Below are 18,501 nucleotides of genomic sequence, written 5' to 3'. Positions count from 1 at the left end.
CCGGTTACAGTCGGGTCGTTCTATTTACATAATGGGTTAGAAAGGATTACTGAAAGTTTTTCTTAAATGAAATGAAGAACAGTAAAACTCCGTTGGCTCGAACTCCAAGGGACCGGCGAAAATACTTCGAGCGTCGGAAAATTCGGGTTCGAGTCAACTGGTTTCGACTGTACTTTTAACACTTCTTAAATGAAATAATGAAATATTGGTGTAAATATAAGTAACGAATTGGTGGTTTGATGTCATTGTCGGGGATATAATCGTAATTGGGCTGGTCAAAGTACGCTTGGAGTCCTTCGGACTACATACACTTTGACCAGCCTAATTGCGTTCATACCGCGATAATGACATAAACTCCGCAATTCATTCCTTAAACAGTTTTATCGAGGGTACTCGAACATGACATCACGGTTACTTGCAATTACATTTCCTTTTCGTTATTGCCTTCTTCTTTCTTACCTCTAACGGAAGACTGATGCGTTTCTAACCGTTTAATTGTTTACTTTAAAACTGTTTTCAAAATGGTAGTTTACGTCGTTCATTTAACATATTAGTAATCAGTAGGCAGGTACGTTTCGAAAGCTATCAAACAACTGATATAGGATCACCCGGCATGAAAACACATATTAAGGCCATGTTATAATTAAGTTGCTAGCCTTAAAAACATAGGATAATTGAACGGACGCCATTATTTTGAGCCTTTGATAAGGCTTTATATAAAATGTTATCAAAGTTGTAGGTCGCGATAATCAATAACGATATTCACTAAACTTAATTTGTTTGTTTTTTTTTTTGTTTTTTTTGCTGGGCACAATCGCCTGTCTGATATTGGTCTGAATTGTAATCTTACATCGTGTAACCAAAACAAAATGCTCGATTTAACCACATATTGTTAATGATCGCAAGGTGCAAACAAACATGCTTTATCGAAAGACGTAAGTCTTAAACAGATAAGTTGCTATACTTGAACAGAAAACTTCCCGTTTCTTTTGCACAATGACCCCTTATCAAAAACATTTGAATGCATGGGACTGTATTTGTTTTGTTGTTCAGTGCAAGATAACATATCGATCAAATTTATCATGTCTGATATCAAACCGAGTGATTCAGTTTTACGAATCATTAAGTAAGCGTGCATTTTGTGATTTGGATTTACTCCTTTCTTATAATGATATTTTCGATATATTTGATTTTTGCTTTAGTACCGTATGCTTTACCTATTAATGAATCACATAGGTTTAGTAATACATGGCTGTTACAAGGACAAGTTACTGAAGAGGAAGTAAGAAAAGTGTCATCAAGGCTTGGATTTGATTTTCTGCAGAAGGTGAGATTTTAGTTTATCTTATTTTTTTGCACAATGTCAATTTTCAATATCTGCCAGGAGTGTTTATTTATACAATACACACAAAATATTAGTCAGTAAATGGTCGGATGCATTAGAAAGGCACTGATATCATTTTTCAGATGCTATTGTAATTGCAATTTTACGAATATATGCACCAGATCAAAATGATTGTGAAGAAATGATTCAATGGAGAACATTTCATTTTGGCGTTTCAAACTTATTCTCCGTTTCACGCACACCGACCTACTGTCAATTATTGAATATGACTATTGTGTATTACCACGTATGTTATATCTTATCTATGTATTGCTTTTATGTATTTAGTTGTAACGGCCAAACGTTTTAATCAGCGTGGAAGTTTAAAATGACAAAATAATTGTTATAAAAATAATCTTCCAATCAATTTGAAACATGAGCGTCAGAACCTTTATCAGTCCTGTAAAGACATTGCAAATCATATTTTATTAGGCATTTACAAGACTTTTCATTGATGAGTTTAAGTCAAAATTATGTTAAAGATCTAGTGTCAGCTATTTTGGAAACAAATTATGATCAAAGAGTGAGCATATTGTATTTCATTTTCAACGAATATACTCTCTTTATTTGTTTATATTCATCTCAAGCAGTAAGGTTTCAATAGCATGCTTTCATGGCACTAAACATTAATGTTTTCAAATCGTCAAACATTTATATTAAAAAAGTTAACGATTTAATATTAATGGTGAACTGTTTACTCGAGCCAGTTATGTAGCATTAAAGCGATAAGAAATTCAGCGATAAATCAGGAGTCCGTCTGAATATGCTGTCATCGGTTGTCACTACTAAAATTGCTTTAATCGATATTTACGCGCGATAAATAAATTAGAGTGGTGCGGTATCGAGTGAATACATGTGTGCCTTCACGAAATCGTCAAACCTTTTTATTTAATCATGGCGTTCTTATGATTTGATAAACGATATAAACCTGAATGAATACCTTTAATTTGATATTAGAAAAAATCATCGTAACAAAATATAACATCGCAATGGCGAATCAATAAGGTCATTAACTGTGTAAAAATATTTGACCGCCAGTGTAAATTTAATAACTGAAGTGTTCTTCCGAAAATTGTCATAATTTGATCTAAAATTTGTTACTATTAATTTCTTCTTTAATGGAGCTGCGAATTTTATCTTCTACATTATATAATTATATCGTTACACAAAATGATTGACAGTGTAGCAGCGGAAAAAAAAACAACAGTTAAATGTTAATTGGCAACAATGGAATAGTAACAGTGTTGGTGCAGATTTTTAAAACAGCAAAAGTAATAAAAACAATCAATAATCTTAATTAAATTTGTACCGATCTGAAATAACATAATACTTTGTCGAAAAGTCAAATAGCGAATTTAAGAATTATTTTTCTTTTGTAGTGCAAAGTATACGGAAAACAAAAACATGATATGTACGGTTCAAAGCCGATAGGCGTTTTTAAATTTTATTAACATTTTTTTCTAAGTATGTTTTCTCAACTTAAAAAAGATTGATATGAAGGCTAAGTCATTATCGTTTCGTGTGATAAAACAGTAACTATGGTAACTATTTTTTTATTTTACAAATAGCGAGCTAAACATTATCGCTTTATGAAGAGATACAAATTCAGATGGAAAGCATGAACGGTTTTGTTTGTAAAAAAACTATAATGTCTCCATGGTAGGCATGATCTCTTCACAAAACATGATTTGAAAGATAAAGCAGTTTGATTTTGATTAATTAAATGTTGAATTTGAAAGTTTTATATTCATTGAATTTTATAAGCTCTTGGTTACTGTTATGCCATTAAACAACAACAAATGATCAGTATTCGTACCTTCTAGTAAAACCTGACACGAACCGACTTCAATCATCCTACTGCAAGCTCGAATAAAATCCGAAACTAAAATTGACTAAACAACTATCATGTTTCAAAGGTTTGAATTGAATAGTAATCTTAAGAAATGAATTGTAGATGTACATGCATATTTATTGTACCTTTTCAGCTTCCAACAAGCCATTTTGTGTTAAGACGAGGCGATGTTCCCCATCGCTCCAGTCGTAGATACAGCTACAACAGCTCCCTTCGTAAGGCTTTAAATGTAAGGCTGTAGCATGAGTTAGGTTGATCAACCTACAGTTTAATTACTACGTTTATGGGTATTGCGAGTGTAACAGATAATTGTTGGATCATCTTACACATTGCTTATTCTTAAGCTGTGCATGCTAGAGTGTTTACCACGTACTGTGTTACTCTGTAATTGGTGCACATTACTTATGTGTTTATCCATAGTCCTACATACAATCACACTATTTCAAAGTAAATTGTCGAATTTAATTTTAAACGTAACAAAGAGATAATAACAGTATGATATGTATTTTTACAGCTCACATTCATTAAACAAGAACAGTGGATCAACGTGTCTTTGCGACAGATTATGGACCCCAAATGGCCTCAGATGTGGTACCTTGTAAGACAAAAAACCTGTATTTATACTAAATGTAATAAGCTTAAGTTAAAAAATAAGAGTGTGTTTCCTTGAGATATCAGTTTTACTTCACTGAATGTGCACCCAACATTATACTTGCACGCGCCCTCCATATGAAAGGAATTGGAAATCTCACCTCAACAAACAATTTATATTTGTATTGCTTGCATAAAACTGACTCATAATGACGATAATTGGGCTCTATCCTATCCTTCTGCATGTTTACGCACATCGAAGGTAACAACCCAGGTCAAGATAATGATATTAAAGGGACAAGACACGAGATGGTCCTAAAATCTGCAGATTCATTATGTTATCATAACAAGAATAGAGTTGTAAATACGAGCTGTTATAAGACCGAGAATACGTCATTTAAATGATTAAAATAATATATTAAAGAGTTTTCCCGTTTTAAAATAGCACATAATGTATTCCCGGTTAATAGTGTATATATTAAGGATTAATCGTCATTTATATATTTTACCGTTACTCTTTTTAAATTTACTGTTATTTACCTGGAAGACAAACCAAGTAAATTTCGAATTTGAATAAGCAATACGCAAAAAATGAAAAAGATGCCCGTGTCGTAAGCCATTCAATGCATCAGTAAATAAGATTCAATAAGCTGTACACAACGATATAAAGTATATGTAATTATTTTGACAATTTGCTGTTTTTGCAATTGTATCATCTGGTGTCTAGCCCCTTAAACGCATTGACCTTTCACGAATAGATATAAGAACGCTTTGACGTTTGTTTGAATTGTATTCCATTGTTATCAAGTAAACAATTTTGCAACTATTTTAAGAAAACAATTAATAGATCGTTGTGGTTTCAGAATGGCAAATCTGGGCCATCTATGAGCGTGGAAAATACATGGAGAAAGAATATCACTGGTAGGGGTGTGAGATTGGCAATAGTAGATGACGGAGTTGACTACAACCATCCTGACCTTAAAAACAGAATTGTGAGTCTAGTTTAGAGTAATTAGTTGTTTTAATACATCGTAGGTTAAAAAAAACCTATAGTTTGTTGTCGCTTGATATAGTCTGGCAATATATGGCATGGTTCCCACTACCTGTTGTTTAATTGGTTAATTGCAAGTCATTTGGAATGCATTGTTATACAAAAAAACGCATCATTAGTTACAATAGTAAAACAACTTTTTTTCAAATCAAATTCACTTTTAATTATAGTATTCATATATGTCAATATTTTGTCATTAAATTTTCTTACTCTGTTACATTTGGCGCCGAACGAAGGCTTGTATCTTTAGCCCAGTGCATAAGCAGGAAATCAACTCGTGATGAAAAGAAATGCCCAAATTGTAAATTAATGTTTTTGTTTGGCGTTCGGCATTTTCAATCAGTGAACATGTATATCATGTTACTGATTCGAACATCAGAGTGTATCTGAGTTAATTGGCCCGGTTATCTCAGTTGGTAGAATTTCTGACATGAAAACCCTATTCCTCGAGCTCCATTTCTTGATTTTCAGCGTTTGTCTGTGCTTTTGCGTGTTCTGGTTTAGTTTCACGATACTTGTCTTATATATGTATAACAATTAAATTCAGAACTTATCTGGGAGCAGAGACGTTTATGATAACGACAATAATCCATTACCTGGTATTGGACAAAGGTACGCCTGCAAGTACTCATGAGATATGTAAACTTTCAAATGCATGTACTCGTTTATATCCTTTTTTTTATAATACTTACATGTTTTCAATATAATATTTATATGTATTGCCAGGTTTTGAATTTAAACTCCGATCAAGCTATATTGCTATTTACAAAAAATATAATCGAATTAGTTTCGAAAATAGTTTGTGACTCATGTGTATCAACTTAAAAATGGTGTCTAACAGATATTGCAACATATGTTCCTACGTTGCAAAAACTGTTTAATTATTCTTGAAATATCACTGACTAACATTGTACGTCACACAGTCCAACTACTTTAAACCAACTAGTACACAGCTGTACGTGTTATATTCTTCTTTACTAGCCATGGAACTAAGTGTGCAGGGGTTGCTGTTGCAGAAAGCAATAACATTTGCGTAATTGGCGCCGCATACCAGGCAACACTATTTGGTAAGTTATATAGTGTGCAGGGTTACTGTCGCACCAGTAAAAAAAGCATTTGCGTTTTCGGCATAGCAAACAAGGAAGCGCTATTTAAAAAAAAAAAAAACAAAAAAAAAACATTTGCGTTATAGGGCACAACGAACCACGCAAAGCTATTTGGTAAGTCATAAACTGTGTACAGGTTGCTGTCGCAGTAAATAAAGCGTTTGCGATATTAAAAGGGCAACAGTCAACGCTTTTTGATAAGAATTAAGTACGTAGGAGTTCCAGTCGCAGACAACAATATCATTGGCATTCTCGGCGCAGCACACCAGGTAACGCTATTTGGCAAGTATCAAAGTGTGCAGGAGTTGATAGAGCATAGACAAAAACATTTCCTTATCGTCAAAGCAAACATGGCAACACTTTTTGTTAATGAATATAGTACACAGGGGTTGCTGTCTCCGAGAAATATTGAATATGTGTTCTCGGCACGGCAAAACATGCAACGCTATATTATAAGTAATAACGTGTGTAATTGTTGCTGCATAATAAGAAAATATCATTTGCATTTTTGGCACTATGTACCGATATTTGGTTAGTAATAAAGTGAGCAGGGGTAACTGCAAAAGAGAAAAATAGAATGATCGTTATCGGCCCAACGTACCGCGTAAAGTGATTTGGTAAGTAAATCACTGTGTATTTGTTGCTGTCTCGGGAAAAAATATTTGCGTAGTCATCAAGTGTGCGGAGACTCCTGTCGGATAAAAATACAGCTAGTCCTTCTGTGCGTAACACTGTCGAAAAATGTTAATATGTGTTATCCTTATGTGCGTTACACCGGGTACTCATCAGTCTTGTCCTTAACGAGCAACCCAATGTTAACACAATAACGCAATCTATCTGTGTGGTAAGGCCTATTGTGATTGCTTGTTTTTAATATAAATATTGATAGTAAAAGCTCATAAGTGTTGTTCTTTTGTGCCTTACACCATGAACAAAAGAAAAGAAATATGCTTAATTTTCAGCTTTACGGATGATAGGGCCGAATGGTGTTTTACCCAGTGGACAGGTGATTGCTTTGACCACTGACGTTGATGTATCATCAAACAGTTGGGGAGGAACTGACGGAAGCTTCGAAGGCCCTTCACAGCCTGTAAAGGAAGCATTTGTTCATGGAACATCATCGGTATTTTATCGACATAATTATTAAACATTCTTAAGCCGACATATTTGTTCTAATAATGACTGAAAGCTTAATTGCGTTAAAAGAATAACTAAATTAACACAAGCTTTTTTGAATAAGGTTTAATATGTTGTTTGTGTTATAATACATTACAGTTACGAGGGGGGAAAGGTGTAATTTACGTCTTCGCCGGGGGCAACGGTGGTTTTGACGACAACTGCAACATGGACGGATATGTTAATAGTATTTATACAATTGGCATCAACGGTGTTGCCCGTGATCTCGAGCCTCCAGGTTATGCAGAACCTTGTAGCGCTGTCATGGCAAGTGCCTACACAGGAAAGGGAGGAAGCTCGGACAATTTAGTAAGTTAAGAGGCAATCTGTATGTAACACTACAAAGTGTCCACAGAATCAATGGAGTTTTCTCTGTACCAGATCTAAATTTACTTTACAGTGTACCACTGACGTGAATGGCGGTTGCATTAATTCGTTTACCGGAACTTCGGCAGCCGCTCCGTTAGCAGCTGGGGCACTTGCACTGGTGCTTGAGGCAAAGTATGCCACTAAATATTCAATTATATTATGTGACTATGTCAGCATCAAAGTAGGTGTAACTTGGTTACAGTATTTCTGGCGTTCCTGAAATCAATTGATTGTTGGTCGAATATAAATGCTACAAGTAGATTCATGCATTCACTTTTGACATTGTAGCGTGTAATTTATAATAGAAAACAATATATTATCGACAGTTCAAAAAGCAAAATTGACATTTTTGTTTTGAAAAATGAAACAACGAAAGTCAATTGCAATGTGACCGTTAAACCACTTGCCATCATCCGAGTAAAAGGGAACTTTTTTTATAACCTGCTTGGCTAGAGTTTGATTTTGCAAGGCATTTATAGAAATGTACAATTCTGTTATGCTTTTGCAAAACTTTCATTAAAGTGCAATTAAAGTTATTAATATTCGACATGTTTTTGTCATTTATTCATTGCAACCAATACTTTGTCCTTACAATCATGAACATGTGAAAGCTTTAAACACTTTTAGTTTATTTTTTCGAATTTTTCTTCAAAAACTTACGTAAATTCTTTGTTTTAGCCAAAAACTTCATTGGCGTGACATGCAACAGCTCTTGATTGAAACTGCGAAATTAGACAACCTGAAATACACAGAGGCTCAGCAAAATGCAGTAGGACGAAATGGTTTGTATTAAATCAAACTCCGACACAAGAATTTTATGCAACATTCATGATAGTTTCTTAAGCAAATATTCGCATTACGTTTTAACTGAAAGTTCATTCAGGAGCATTGCATCATAGTATGGGAGAAGTAATCGTACGATCGAATTCGACTCGATATTTCTGAGTAGTTAATAACTGAACATTTCTATAATCTTACAACTCTGATATCCACTCAATTCATTGCTCAATTCCTTTATGCGTCTGCATTTTTTTGTCCAGATACAATTGGGTTGTTGGAAGTCAAAATACTCTTTTATATCCAGGATGCACAAATGACATTATACAAATAACCATTCCAACCAAGAAACAGTCAGATTTGGCGTCGTTTTCTGAACCAATGACTAGTACAGTAAAACTTCGGTCGTTCGAACAAGCGGTCGTTCTATAACCGGCAGTCCCTCGAGGTTGGAGCTTGGTCCCTAACATGTTTCCTTCTATGTTCATATAAAATTTACCTACGCTGCATCGTAACCTAAATATGTCGAGGGGTCGAGCAATATAGTCGGTCTTAAGTACATAAATCATGCACACAACCCTATGGCTCCTTCGAGGTCATAATTTCACACTTTTTCCCGAACGCGTGTACCAAAATAAACAGATAATTGATAGGTGTTCTATAGGTGTTCAGTCAGTTTTATTGTATAACTATAATCACATTTTCGAATTAACACTAACAAGTACTTATTTTACTATTTTTTATAAATGTTAGTGTTTGTAACATATTGCCCATTACGCTCATAAAAGGTCAGGGTCAAGATCATGTCAAGGTTAAGATATGAATAAAAGTGCTAAAATATATGTTGATTATCTATCTTTTACCGTGTTTAATCATTTATAAAAAAATTATTATTGTATTAAAGGAACATAGTTCTATAATCATTTCCAAACAGAGAAATCAAAACGAGGGCCGCATAAGATATACTGATAAGATACAACAGTCAATTACGTGCCACTACTTTATTTTAAAATTTGCTGAACATTTTCTAATTGCAATATTTTTAAACACACTCAATTATCTGAGATTTTCTCAACATTTTAATGTTTAATAAGTATACATCGATGCTTCTTAGCCTCATCAATGAATGACCTGTTGGCACATATCATGGATGAAACATTCAGATTATCATTTATTAAAGTCAAGTTAAATAAAACCTGTTGTGACAGCCTTAATATGCATTGATAGTTGAATGACAATCGGTTAATATTGGGGAAGAGTAGTAAGAACAGTAGAACAATCAATGTTATATACCAAAATGTTTGGTCTGTATAATATTAACCTGGTGTCATAACAGCCGACACATGGTGTACACAGAGAAATTTAGTTAAAATATTGTATATGAACGTTGCAAATATCAAAACAGATATGCGTCAGTATACATATAGATTTTATTTCTACCATTATTCACGTCAAATTTAACCGAAACATTGAACACTTTCAGGTCCAAATCAATGTCATTTCAAGGTAAACACCATATTTTATTTGCATTACTTTATAAATGTATAAACGTGACTTTGTTCTTGGGACTACTGCAAAAATGCGTAAATTTTTAAAAACAATCGTAGAAAATTGACTTATCGTTTAGCAGTTTTTATCAATTCGACCTTGAAATGACCGTTTGCATCGTCTTTGAATTGACTGTTTACACTTAATTGACAACCTTTCAAGACAATACATGTAGGTGCTAAATAGTTGTACCCAATATAGTAAGACATGTCAAAAGACCATAAAACGTGTTTTTATGGTAACATGACCTGCTGTATTATACGGTACACACTATTAATGTGATATAACAGATAAGGCTGAAATCTAAACCATGTTCTCACTGTTTTCGTTCAACAATAGCTATATCAGTAAACAATATCAAGGAATGTTGCATTGCAGTTTTAGGAGTGGTTTTAAAATATCAACTTTAAGAATTATTCAAATCACTGGAAGTTTTACCCTTTGAACATAACTGCGTACCTCACTTTCAATTGCAAATTATGCCAGGAATAATAATGTTTTATTCAAATTTCACGTAATTTGTATTAGTTTGTAATGACCTTGATCCAAATACTTGCCCTTATGTGTTGACTAACGTATTATTTTTTTTCTGCTCTGTAGTGAGTCATTGGTTCGGATACGGCCTCATTGACGTCGAAGCGATGGTTCAAAGAGCTCCAACGTGGCAGAGTCTTCCAGAGCAACATTCGTGTCACACTCAAGTGAAATATGAAATGAAGTAAGAATAATTATAGTACCTTTTACGAAAAAGGGTGATGTTATTATGATTCTACGAATGTATTATTTAAAAAATGCAGTTGCTACCGAATGTTGATATTTCTTTTCTCTTTGTTGCTTCGTATTCCTTAACGTTTCCATTTCTTGTATGTATTATTATTAATATTATCTGGTATAATCTTTAATGTATACAGTTGACTGCAGTACATAATGTATGCAAATGATTGTATTATATAATGTAGGTAGTTGATGATATTATAAATAATGTATTATTGATGGTATTCTACATAATATATATACTTAATAGTATATATATATATCGAGGTGCTGGTGGTTTAAATAGTATGTAAAGTTTATGGTTTTCTACATTATGCATGCAGTTGACGGTATCTTTATAATGATTTTAGTTGATGGTTATTTAAGTATAAATTCACCCTAAAAATGTAATAATTTCATAATTTTCGCACTAAACTGAGGCCTTTATACGTGAAAACATTTGATTTCAACTAATTACACCATTTCAGAACGGTCAAACCTAAAGACACTGTACGTGTGGTGCAGAGCCAAATATACACGGACGGGTGTAACGACACCACTTATTGTGTTAACAGAGTTGAACATGTAGAGGCATATATAGAGTTTTCATACACAACTAGAGGAGTTATTGAACTAAGTCTAGAATCTCCAAGCGGGACTGTGAGCACTCTCCTGACTACGAGGGGCTCGGATTCAATGCAAAATTCAGAACAAAAATGGACATATATGTCGGTACATCATTGGAGTGAAAATCCATTTGGAACGTGGAAACTTAACTTATCGGTCAAAGCGAATATAAACGAAGGAGGTACAAATTATTCCATAGAAAATCATGAAATCAAAGGCTGTAGTTAAAAAACCAATGAAATGTATACATAATTACTAATATACATTATATATTATCTATATTTAATACATTTGTATTTATTTGTAATTTCTATTCTCAACCTTTCTTTAATTTTATATTAGTTTCTTAACAATGACAAAGCTCATATATCATAACATGCATAACCTTGAAGATGTTGCCTGTGGTAGCTTAACTATTATGCCATCCTAATTAGGAAGATAATTTGAAAGGTGGAGTCTTTATACTAAGATTTCATTGATATATGTGTTATAGGCATAACTTGAAACCGACAATCATTATAAGTACTCGTATTTAAAAAAATGCTGGTTCATTTAATCCATTCACAAATATTTTGTCACTGGTGGTCATTGACTTGATAATACTTTGAAATTATAGTTAGTTTGACCAACATCTAAATAATTAAACAGTAAATACTTCATCTGATATATAAAACATACATAATGCTTGGCTAGGGTATATTTTATTTAGTTTTCATTTTGATTGATAGGAAAGCAGCAATGATATTTATGTTGAATGAAGCAGCTTAAAATTATGAAGAAATCTCTATAATAAGCTTCTTTGTTTCATTGTAGCCACATTGTCTTCCTGGAAATTGATCTTATATGGAACTGGCGTTTGATGCAGTCGAAATGAAACTCCTTCTGTAAAAGGTTGGTTAAAGGTTAAATGTATTCGACTAATTGCAGTTATGAGTGTAGTATATGTAGGTAATGTTAAAAGATTGACGGTAAAACTAAGACAGAAAGACAAAGAGAGAGAGAGAGAGAGAGAGAGAGAGAGAGAGAGAGAGGGAGAGAACATCTTTTGTGCCTTTTAATCTGTATCTGCGATGCATGTTTGTGCATTTTGTACATATTGCCTGTGCATAGTCTTGATAATTATGCAAAGCCAATATGCCGTGGTACGGATAAAACATTTTATGACCATATGTCGCTAAACATTTTGATTAACGAATTTACTTAGTTAATTATCGTGCATTTAATTGTATATTTGTGTAATAAAGGGGTTATTTAGGACAATAATTCCTATCGAGATTTCATGTCTTAATACCTTTTTAACAAGTTTTAACAAAACATCAACTAGGTCACCGATTCCTGTTACTGTATGGTAACTCTACAAAATTCAAAAACACTGAACACTTCAGGAACAATTCAAGTATTCGAAAATTCAAAACTTAGCATTGTCTAGAGGTAAAAGGAAATGGAAAATTAAACGACGATGACAAAAATAAAGTCATGATTTAGTAATCGTAGTTACCAATGTACTTTAACAAACTATTCATCAAACACAACAGGTTATAAAGCACCATTAAACATTTGTCGAGTCAAATTCATCTATTTTATAAATGCATGTAATATCTTTTTTTGATAAACTTAAAAATATAATTGGTTGTATGTTTGATGAAATTGTTATATTTTCAGATCCCCCAGACGATAAGACGATTGTGATTATAGTTTCTGTATCGGTGCCTTGCGCGGCTATCATTATCGCAGTCGTTGCTGTATTAATATATCGTGATTATAGACAAAAGAAATCCAAAGTCAACTCACCAATTGGGAATACTTACAATGAAACAACAAATCCTGCAAATACAAGAACTTGATTTTATCCGTTTGAACTGTTATATAAATTTGTCTTTCACTGTCATACATGTGTGTTGTTGTAGATTGCCTTGGAGAATAATACGATGTGAAATAATATTATTTTTCTACAGTTAATTATGATCAACATACTTTTACTAGCTAAAAGCTGTTTTCCGAGATAAAATAATATCCAATAAGAATCAACAACAACACAAAATCAACAACAATAACAAACACAAAAAACAAATTGTGTAATTGCTTAAAGGCTATTAGTCAATGACTGGACATGCACACTACACAGAACAATCAATTTGAAGCGGTTAAGATTACAAGCAATTGTTATAAATACATTGGCTGTGTAAGGTGTTTCGATGTTTATAAATTGTATTTAAGGCCATTTATTAATTCAAAATTATCTGAGATATAACAGATGCATTTAAAAGTAAATGATTTGAGTTGAAAACACCAGTAAAAATCAATTTAACGTTTAATTTTCGGTAAAAGGCAATTCTTACAGACATCCATTACATAAAACCGCCTTTTGATTCCTGGAAAAAACACTTTTCAAATATTTTTGTTTTCAGTGAAGCACTTTGATTTGGCAGTGTGTTTGTTCTCTTTATAATATAACCGGTGTCATCAGATGTCATTCTTTGGCGTTCAGAATAATGTGACTTTCGCAACAATTACTCTCTGGGAAATATCTGTATTATAATTCACTTCTGAAATAAGTGTTATTTGAAGCACTACATTCCGAATGTCAAATACAAGTGACGGTGTAACTCTCGAACAAATGCGACCAATATGTATATTTTAGTATTTAGACATACGAATGTATATATAACGGTGTACATATGGATAGAACAAGTAGCTGATTTCACTAAAATATATTTCATCGAGTACGCACAAAAAGCTATCTTACACTCGCTGATGAAAGTTTTACTTTTGCTGTTCACGAGGTGAACATTATTGCAACCATACGTTCACACAACTTGTTCACGTCTATAAAGGATACAGCACTACAGTAGAATGAAGTTGTTCAGAAGTTTGTTTATATAGATATGTTTGCAAGTAATACCTTCTGCTGATAATTGGACTATGTGTATGTATTACATGCTTTCCGTTTGTTCAAAGTTTTTTTATTTAGTGAGCATTCACGTCACTCAAAAAGTATATTTGTTGATGCTCACTCGGTGACATATATTACAATCGTACGATAAAATACACAATTATCCTCAATATATTCTGCATATAAGTTGTCTCAAAACAATTTTACCAGGAAGTCTTAAATGTACTATTGGCTTTTCCTCCCTGACTTTGTACACGCGCATTTTAACCCGTAATGGTGAGATAAACTACAGAGGACTACAAGGCAAGTGAAAGTCATTTCTACAGGACATCAATATAAAATAATATGAATATGTGTTTCGTTTACAACATTGAAATGACTCTTAATGACATTCACTGTAGTTAAACCGCTTTAGATTTGCGTCCTTGTTTTGAACACGCTTTAATCATAAACTAAATCACACAGTTATCATACTTGTGCCCTTGCAAGCTGTTTTTGACAGGTCATACTGATGGTCTGTTGAGAAGCCCATGAATCATACAAGATTCGTCAATATACAACATTGAGGTGGTGACATTATTAATGAATTTGAATTTTCTGAAAAGAAGTCAATAAGAGCATTTTGAAAAATAAATAACCCACCGTCAAAAAGCAATAATTTAGCGAAGAATAAACAAGATAATCATAAAAATGCGATATAAGCTTACAATACAGACAATATGCCTGTTCAGAATAATAATGGTTGATTTACCTTAAATAAAAGCAAAAAAAATATTTAAAAAACAATTGAGGAGTAATTCCGTTCTATTCTGTCACTTGCGTACATATCGGTCCAATATAAAGGTGCCTTGTAAATTTAAGTTCTTTTAGGATAGTTGACAATTTAATGTTTATCTACAGTCGGTTGCAGGCGGAAACATACTTATTTTCTATTCTAAAATCTCAGAAGAAAAGCATAATAGATATTTCAGTACCTTATTAATAGACGGCTAACAACTGAGCTCAACCATCACTAGCCCAGAGTGTTCCATCACTCTACATGACATTGATACTGGTAAAGAACATCGGCCAAAACATATCCATGTGCATTTACCTCATTCGCATATGTTGAAAACTTATTCTTATTCTTGTGTTTTAAGTAATTATAAGTTGGCTCTTTTCCCGCGAAACGTTATTAAAATCAAACGTATCTATATTTACTAATTCATGTATAATTTATATACGTTCATTTAATAAGTTATATTATAAGTATCTATTATATCAAGACGTACTATAATTTAACTATCGTTATTTTTTCAGTTATAGTAAGCTTTAATAAACGTAACATGACTATGCTCTAAAATAATGCTAGCCGCTACTGCCATGAATAATGATGACAATGCCACTTAGTCGATGCGAATAAAGGCTATACAACATATATAAGGAAGCTATTTATCAATACTTCAGGTCTTAAATTACATGTATATTTAAGTTTAATAATGGTTCACTATATGCACATAATAACCGAATGGTGTGATTTTGATCTAAATTGCAGTTTTGACGCAAGTCTTAAGTCTGACAGTTTTACCCACTCCCCGAGTGTCAGCATACTCTTAATGAAACGGTTTGAATAAAGAATTGACTTTCTTTTAACGTAAGATGAATATATGTTTCGTATTCAGATAAACACTAATGTTAATAAAAATTTATACTTAAAACTCAGGCCTGGGGCCGGTTGCTCAAAACCTCTGTTAGGCTTAACGGACCGTTGAACAACTAACGGTCCGTTAAATTTCAACATGGCGTTAATTTCCTGTTGCTCAAAGAAATGTTAAGTTTTAACGATGGAGTTAACGGTGGAACTGACCGTTAAAGTTAATTGAGATAAGAACCTCGATTAAAGTTAACGGCAGCTTTACCATGGCAGGTGTATTTTTACCAAATGTAAGGAAACAGCGTCAGTATAGACATACTCCTCATGTTCAGCATCTTGATGATGGGGAAATGCACGAGAGGTATCGTTTCACAAATGATGGCGTAGAATTTTTGGAGGATATCTTGAAGGATGACATAAGAAGAGACACTCGCCGGAGCAGAGCCCTCAGTGTGCGACAGATGGTTCTTATAACCCTTCGGTTCCTCGCCACAGGGGCGTTTTTCAATGTTGTAGGAGACAGCATGGGTTACCACAAATCAACAGTTTCTCGTGTGGTAACCCACGTGACAGATATTATTTGCAAAAGAATGAAACGATTCATTGTATGGCCTTCCGGCGAAGAGAAGAATAGAGTGAAGAGCGGATTTTTCACATCGGCAGGCTTCCCTCACGTAGTAGGGTGCGTTGACGGGACACACATCCGTATCCAGGCCCCTTCTGTTGATGAGCCAGCTTTTGTCAACCGAAAATGCTATCATAGTATCAACATGCAGGCAGTTTGCGATCATGAAGGTAAAAATGATTGAAATTTCACCATAAACATTCTAAAGATCTTTTTCTTGTAAACGCTTTATCAAATAATTTTTGTCAACTCGTCTTAGACCGAACCGGTCATAAAATCTGAAATTCACCCCGATTATCGATCAATAATGGGCATATTCTGTTTGGTCAGAATGTGACAATTATCATAGAAAGTTTTACAAATGGTCCCCTAAATGTTTTTCATTTAACTTAATACGGTTTACCACTCTAACCTAACCATACGCAGGGATGGCTCCAGGATTTGATGATTGAGGGGTTTTAGTTGGGACATACAGCTCTTAGTGCTCCCTCTCTCCCCTGACATCGACACAAATAAACTTTACATTTGTGATTGTACATTAAAGAACATTAAGGAACCGTCCCTGATGATATGGGCTGGAGGCCTTCATGCAATAAATGTTTGAATTGAATTGAATTGATGATAAAAAATGCGAATTATTATTCATTAATTATTTTCCCAGGATTGTTCACAAGTGTCAACGCCAGCTGGCAGGGCTCGTGCCATGATGCACACGTGTTCAGGACATCAGGGCTGTGCAACAGGCTACAACGAGACAATCAATGTCTGGAAGATGGGGTGCTTCTTGGAGATAGTGGGTAAAAACCGTGGTCTAGTTGTTAATTATAAACACTTTACTTTCAATCAAGGGGTCGCATGTTTTTATTCCCTGTCGCATCAATAAACGTACTAATCGTCTCGCGGGAGGGACGTTAAATGGGGGTCAGTGCTATACACTGATGCACGTTAAAGAACCAGGGTAGCTCAGGTAACCAGGGTTACATTCTGTCTGTGCACAGCATGCTCCAAAAATCGAAATGACTAATATTCTTAAGGGAGCAATCGCTGAATGAGCAAGGCCCGAGGGCAAGTATAAACAATCTTACACACACCCGTATGATTACAAGATTATAACATCGGGACGTTGTTGTTTTTTTGTCAATTTTATCATTGATATTGTTTTTATTCCCCGCCACAGGTATCCTTTACGGCCATTCCTCATGACGCCGTTTATGAACGCTGACACTCCTGCCAAGGAGAGATACCAGCTAGCCCATACTAGAACCCGGGTTTGCATAGAAAGGGCCTTTGGTAGGCTCAAGCGGCGCTTCCACGTGCTGCACAGTGAGGTACTTTCTTGCATATGTTTTTTGAATACTCGGACTAAGTTTATTTAGTCTATAGTTTAAGTGCATAAAGTGACTGCTTTCATTTTTAACTTTACTGTTCACCTTTAGGATATGTAATGATATTAAAAACTTTGCTATGATTACTATTTATTTATTTTTATTTCAGATCAGACTAAGTCCAGACAAGGCCTGTCGCATAGCTACAGCCTGTGCAATTCTACATAATGTAGCATTAATGTTTAATATGCCAGAGGTAGATGATGTAGATGTCATACAAAACATTGATAATAATGTGCAGGATGATGTTGGTACTGGAACAGCGACACGGGATTTTATTGTTAACAGTTACTTTTAATCATCATCATCATCATCATCATCATCATCATCATCATCATGCTGTAATAAAGAATAGCTTTAACTGTTCGTTTTGTTCGTTTTCATTTTTACATATATCATTTATTTATTTACAATACATTACAATTAAATTTAATTTAATTGAAAAATTGGCTTTTTATGAAAGAGTCAACGTCCTCGTTGTCCATACGCCTCTCATATTTCTCTAGTACCCGTTGCTGTGTCTCAACCAGCTTTTGCTGAAAAAGATTAATATTACTAATTAATTTAATCATAATAATAAGAATGATAAGAATAACATTAATTATAATTATGATAATACTAATAATAATAATGCTACTGATACTGATACTACTTATACTACTTTACCTACTGCTGATGATGGTACTACTCCTGCTGCTGTTACTGCTTCTGATGCTACTACTTCTACTAAT

The 18,501-nt window shown here is 33.8% G+C and overlaps 2 protein-coding genes across 3 annotated transcripts; both read left to right on the top strand.

The window, feature by feature from the left end:
• Positions 1 to 1,159: 1,159 nt before the first annotated feature.
• LOC128222460 (furin-like) lies at positions 1,160 to 13,494 on the top strand. 2 transcript variants are annotated; one of them, XM_052931473.1, is made up of 14 exons: positions 1,160 to 1,327; positions 3,370 to 3,465; positions 3,751 to 3,834; positions 4,691 to 4,819; positions 5,426 to 5,490; positions 5,860 to 5,945; positions 6,947 to 7,074; positions 7,260 to 7,469; positions 7,561 to 7,661; positions 8,208 to 8,311; positions 10,455 to 10,572; positions 11,096 to 11,415; positions 12,048 to 12,125; positions 12,897 to 13,494. In XM_052931473.1, exons 1-13 carry the CDS (start codon positions 1,169 to 1,171, stop codon positions 12,092 to 12,094), a joined length of 1,647 nt encoding a protein of 548 aa, XP_052787433.1. In that variant the 5' UTR covers positions 1,160 to 1,168; the 3' UTR covers positions 12,095 to 12,125; positions 12,897 to 13,494. The 2 variants fall into 2 exon arrangements, with proteins under 2 accessions (XP_052787433.1, XP_052787432.1); XM_052931472.1 differs by having other exon boundaries at positions 6,947 to 7,107.
• Positions 13,495 to 16,026: 2,532 nt separating this feature from the next.
• Positions 16,027 to 18,288, top strand: LOC128222384 (putative nuclease HARBI1). Its single transcript, XM_052931358.1, has 4 exons — positions 16,027 to 16,555; positions 17,047 to 17,182; positions 17,563 to 17,713; positions 17,880 to 18,288. The coding sequence occupies exons 1-4, from the start codon at positions 16,027 to 16,029 to the stop codon at positions 18,066 to 18,068; spliced, it is 1,005 nt and encodes a 334-aa protein (XP_052787318.1). The 3' UTR covers positions 18,069 to 18,288.
• The last annotated feature ends 213 nt before the right edge of the window (positions 18,289 to 18,501 follow it).

This window comes from Mya arenaria, chromosome 16 (assembly GCF_026914265.1).
Source record: "Mya arenaria isolate MELC-2E11 chromosome 16, ASM2691426v1".
Lineage (NCBI taxonomy): Eukaryota > Metazoa > Mollusca > Bivalvia > Myida > Myidae > Mya > Mya arenaria.
This window is presented reverse-complemented; position numbering and strand designations above follow the sequence as displayed.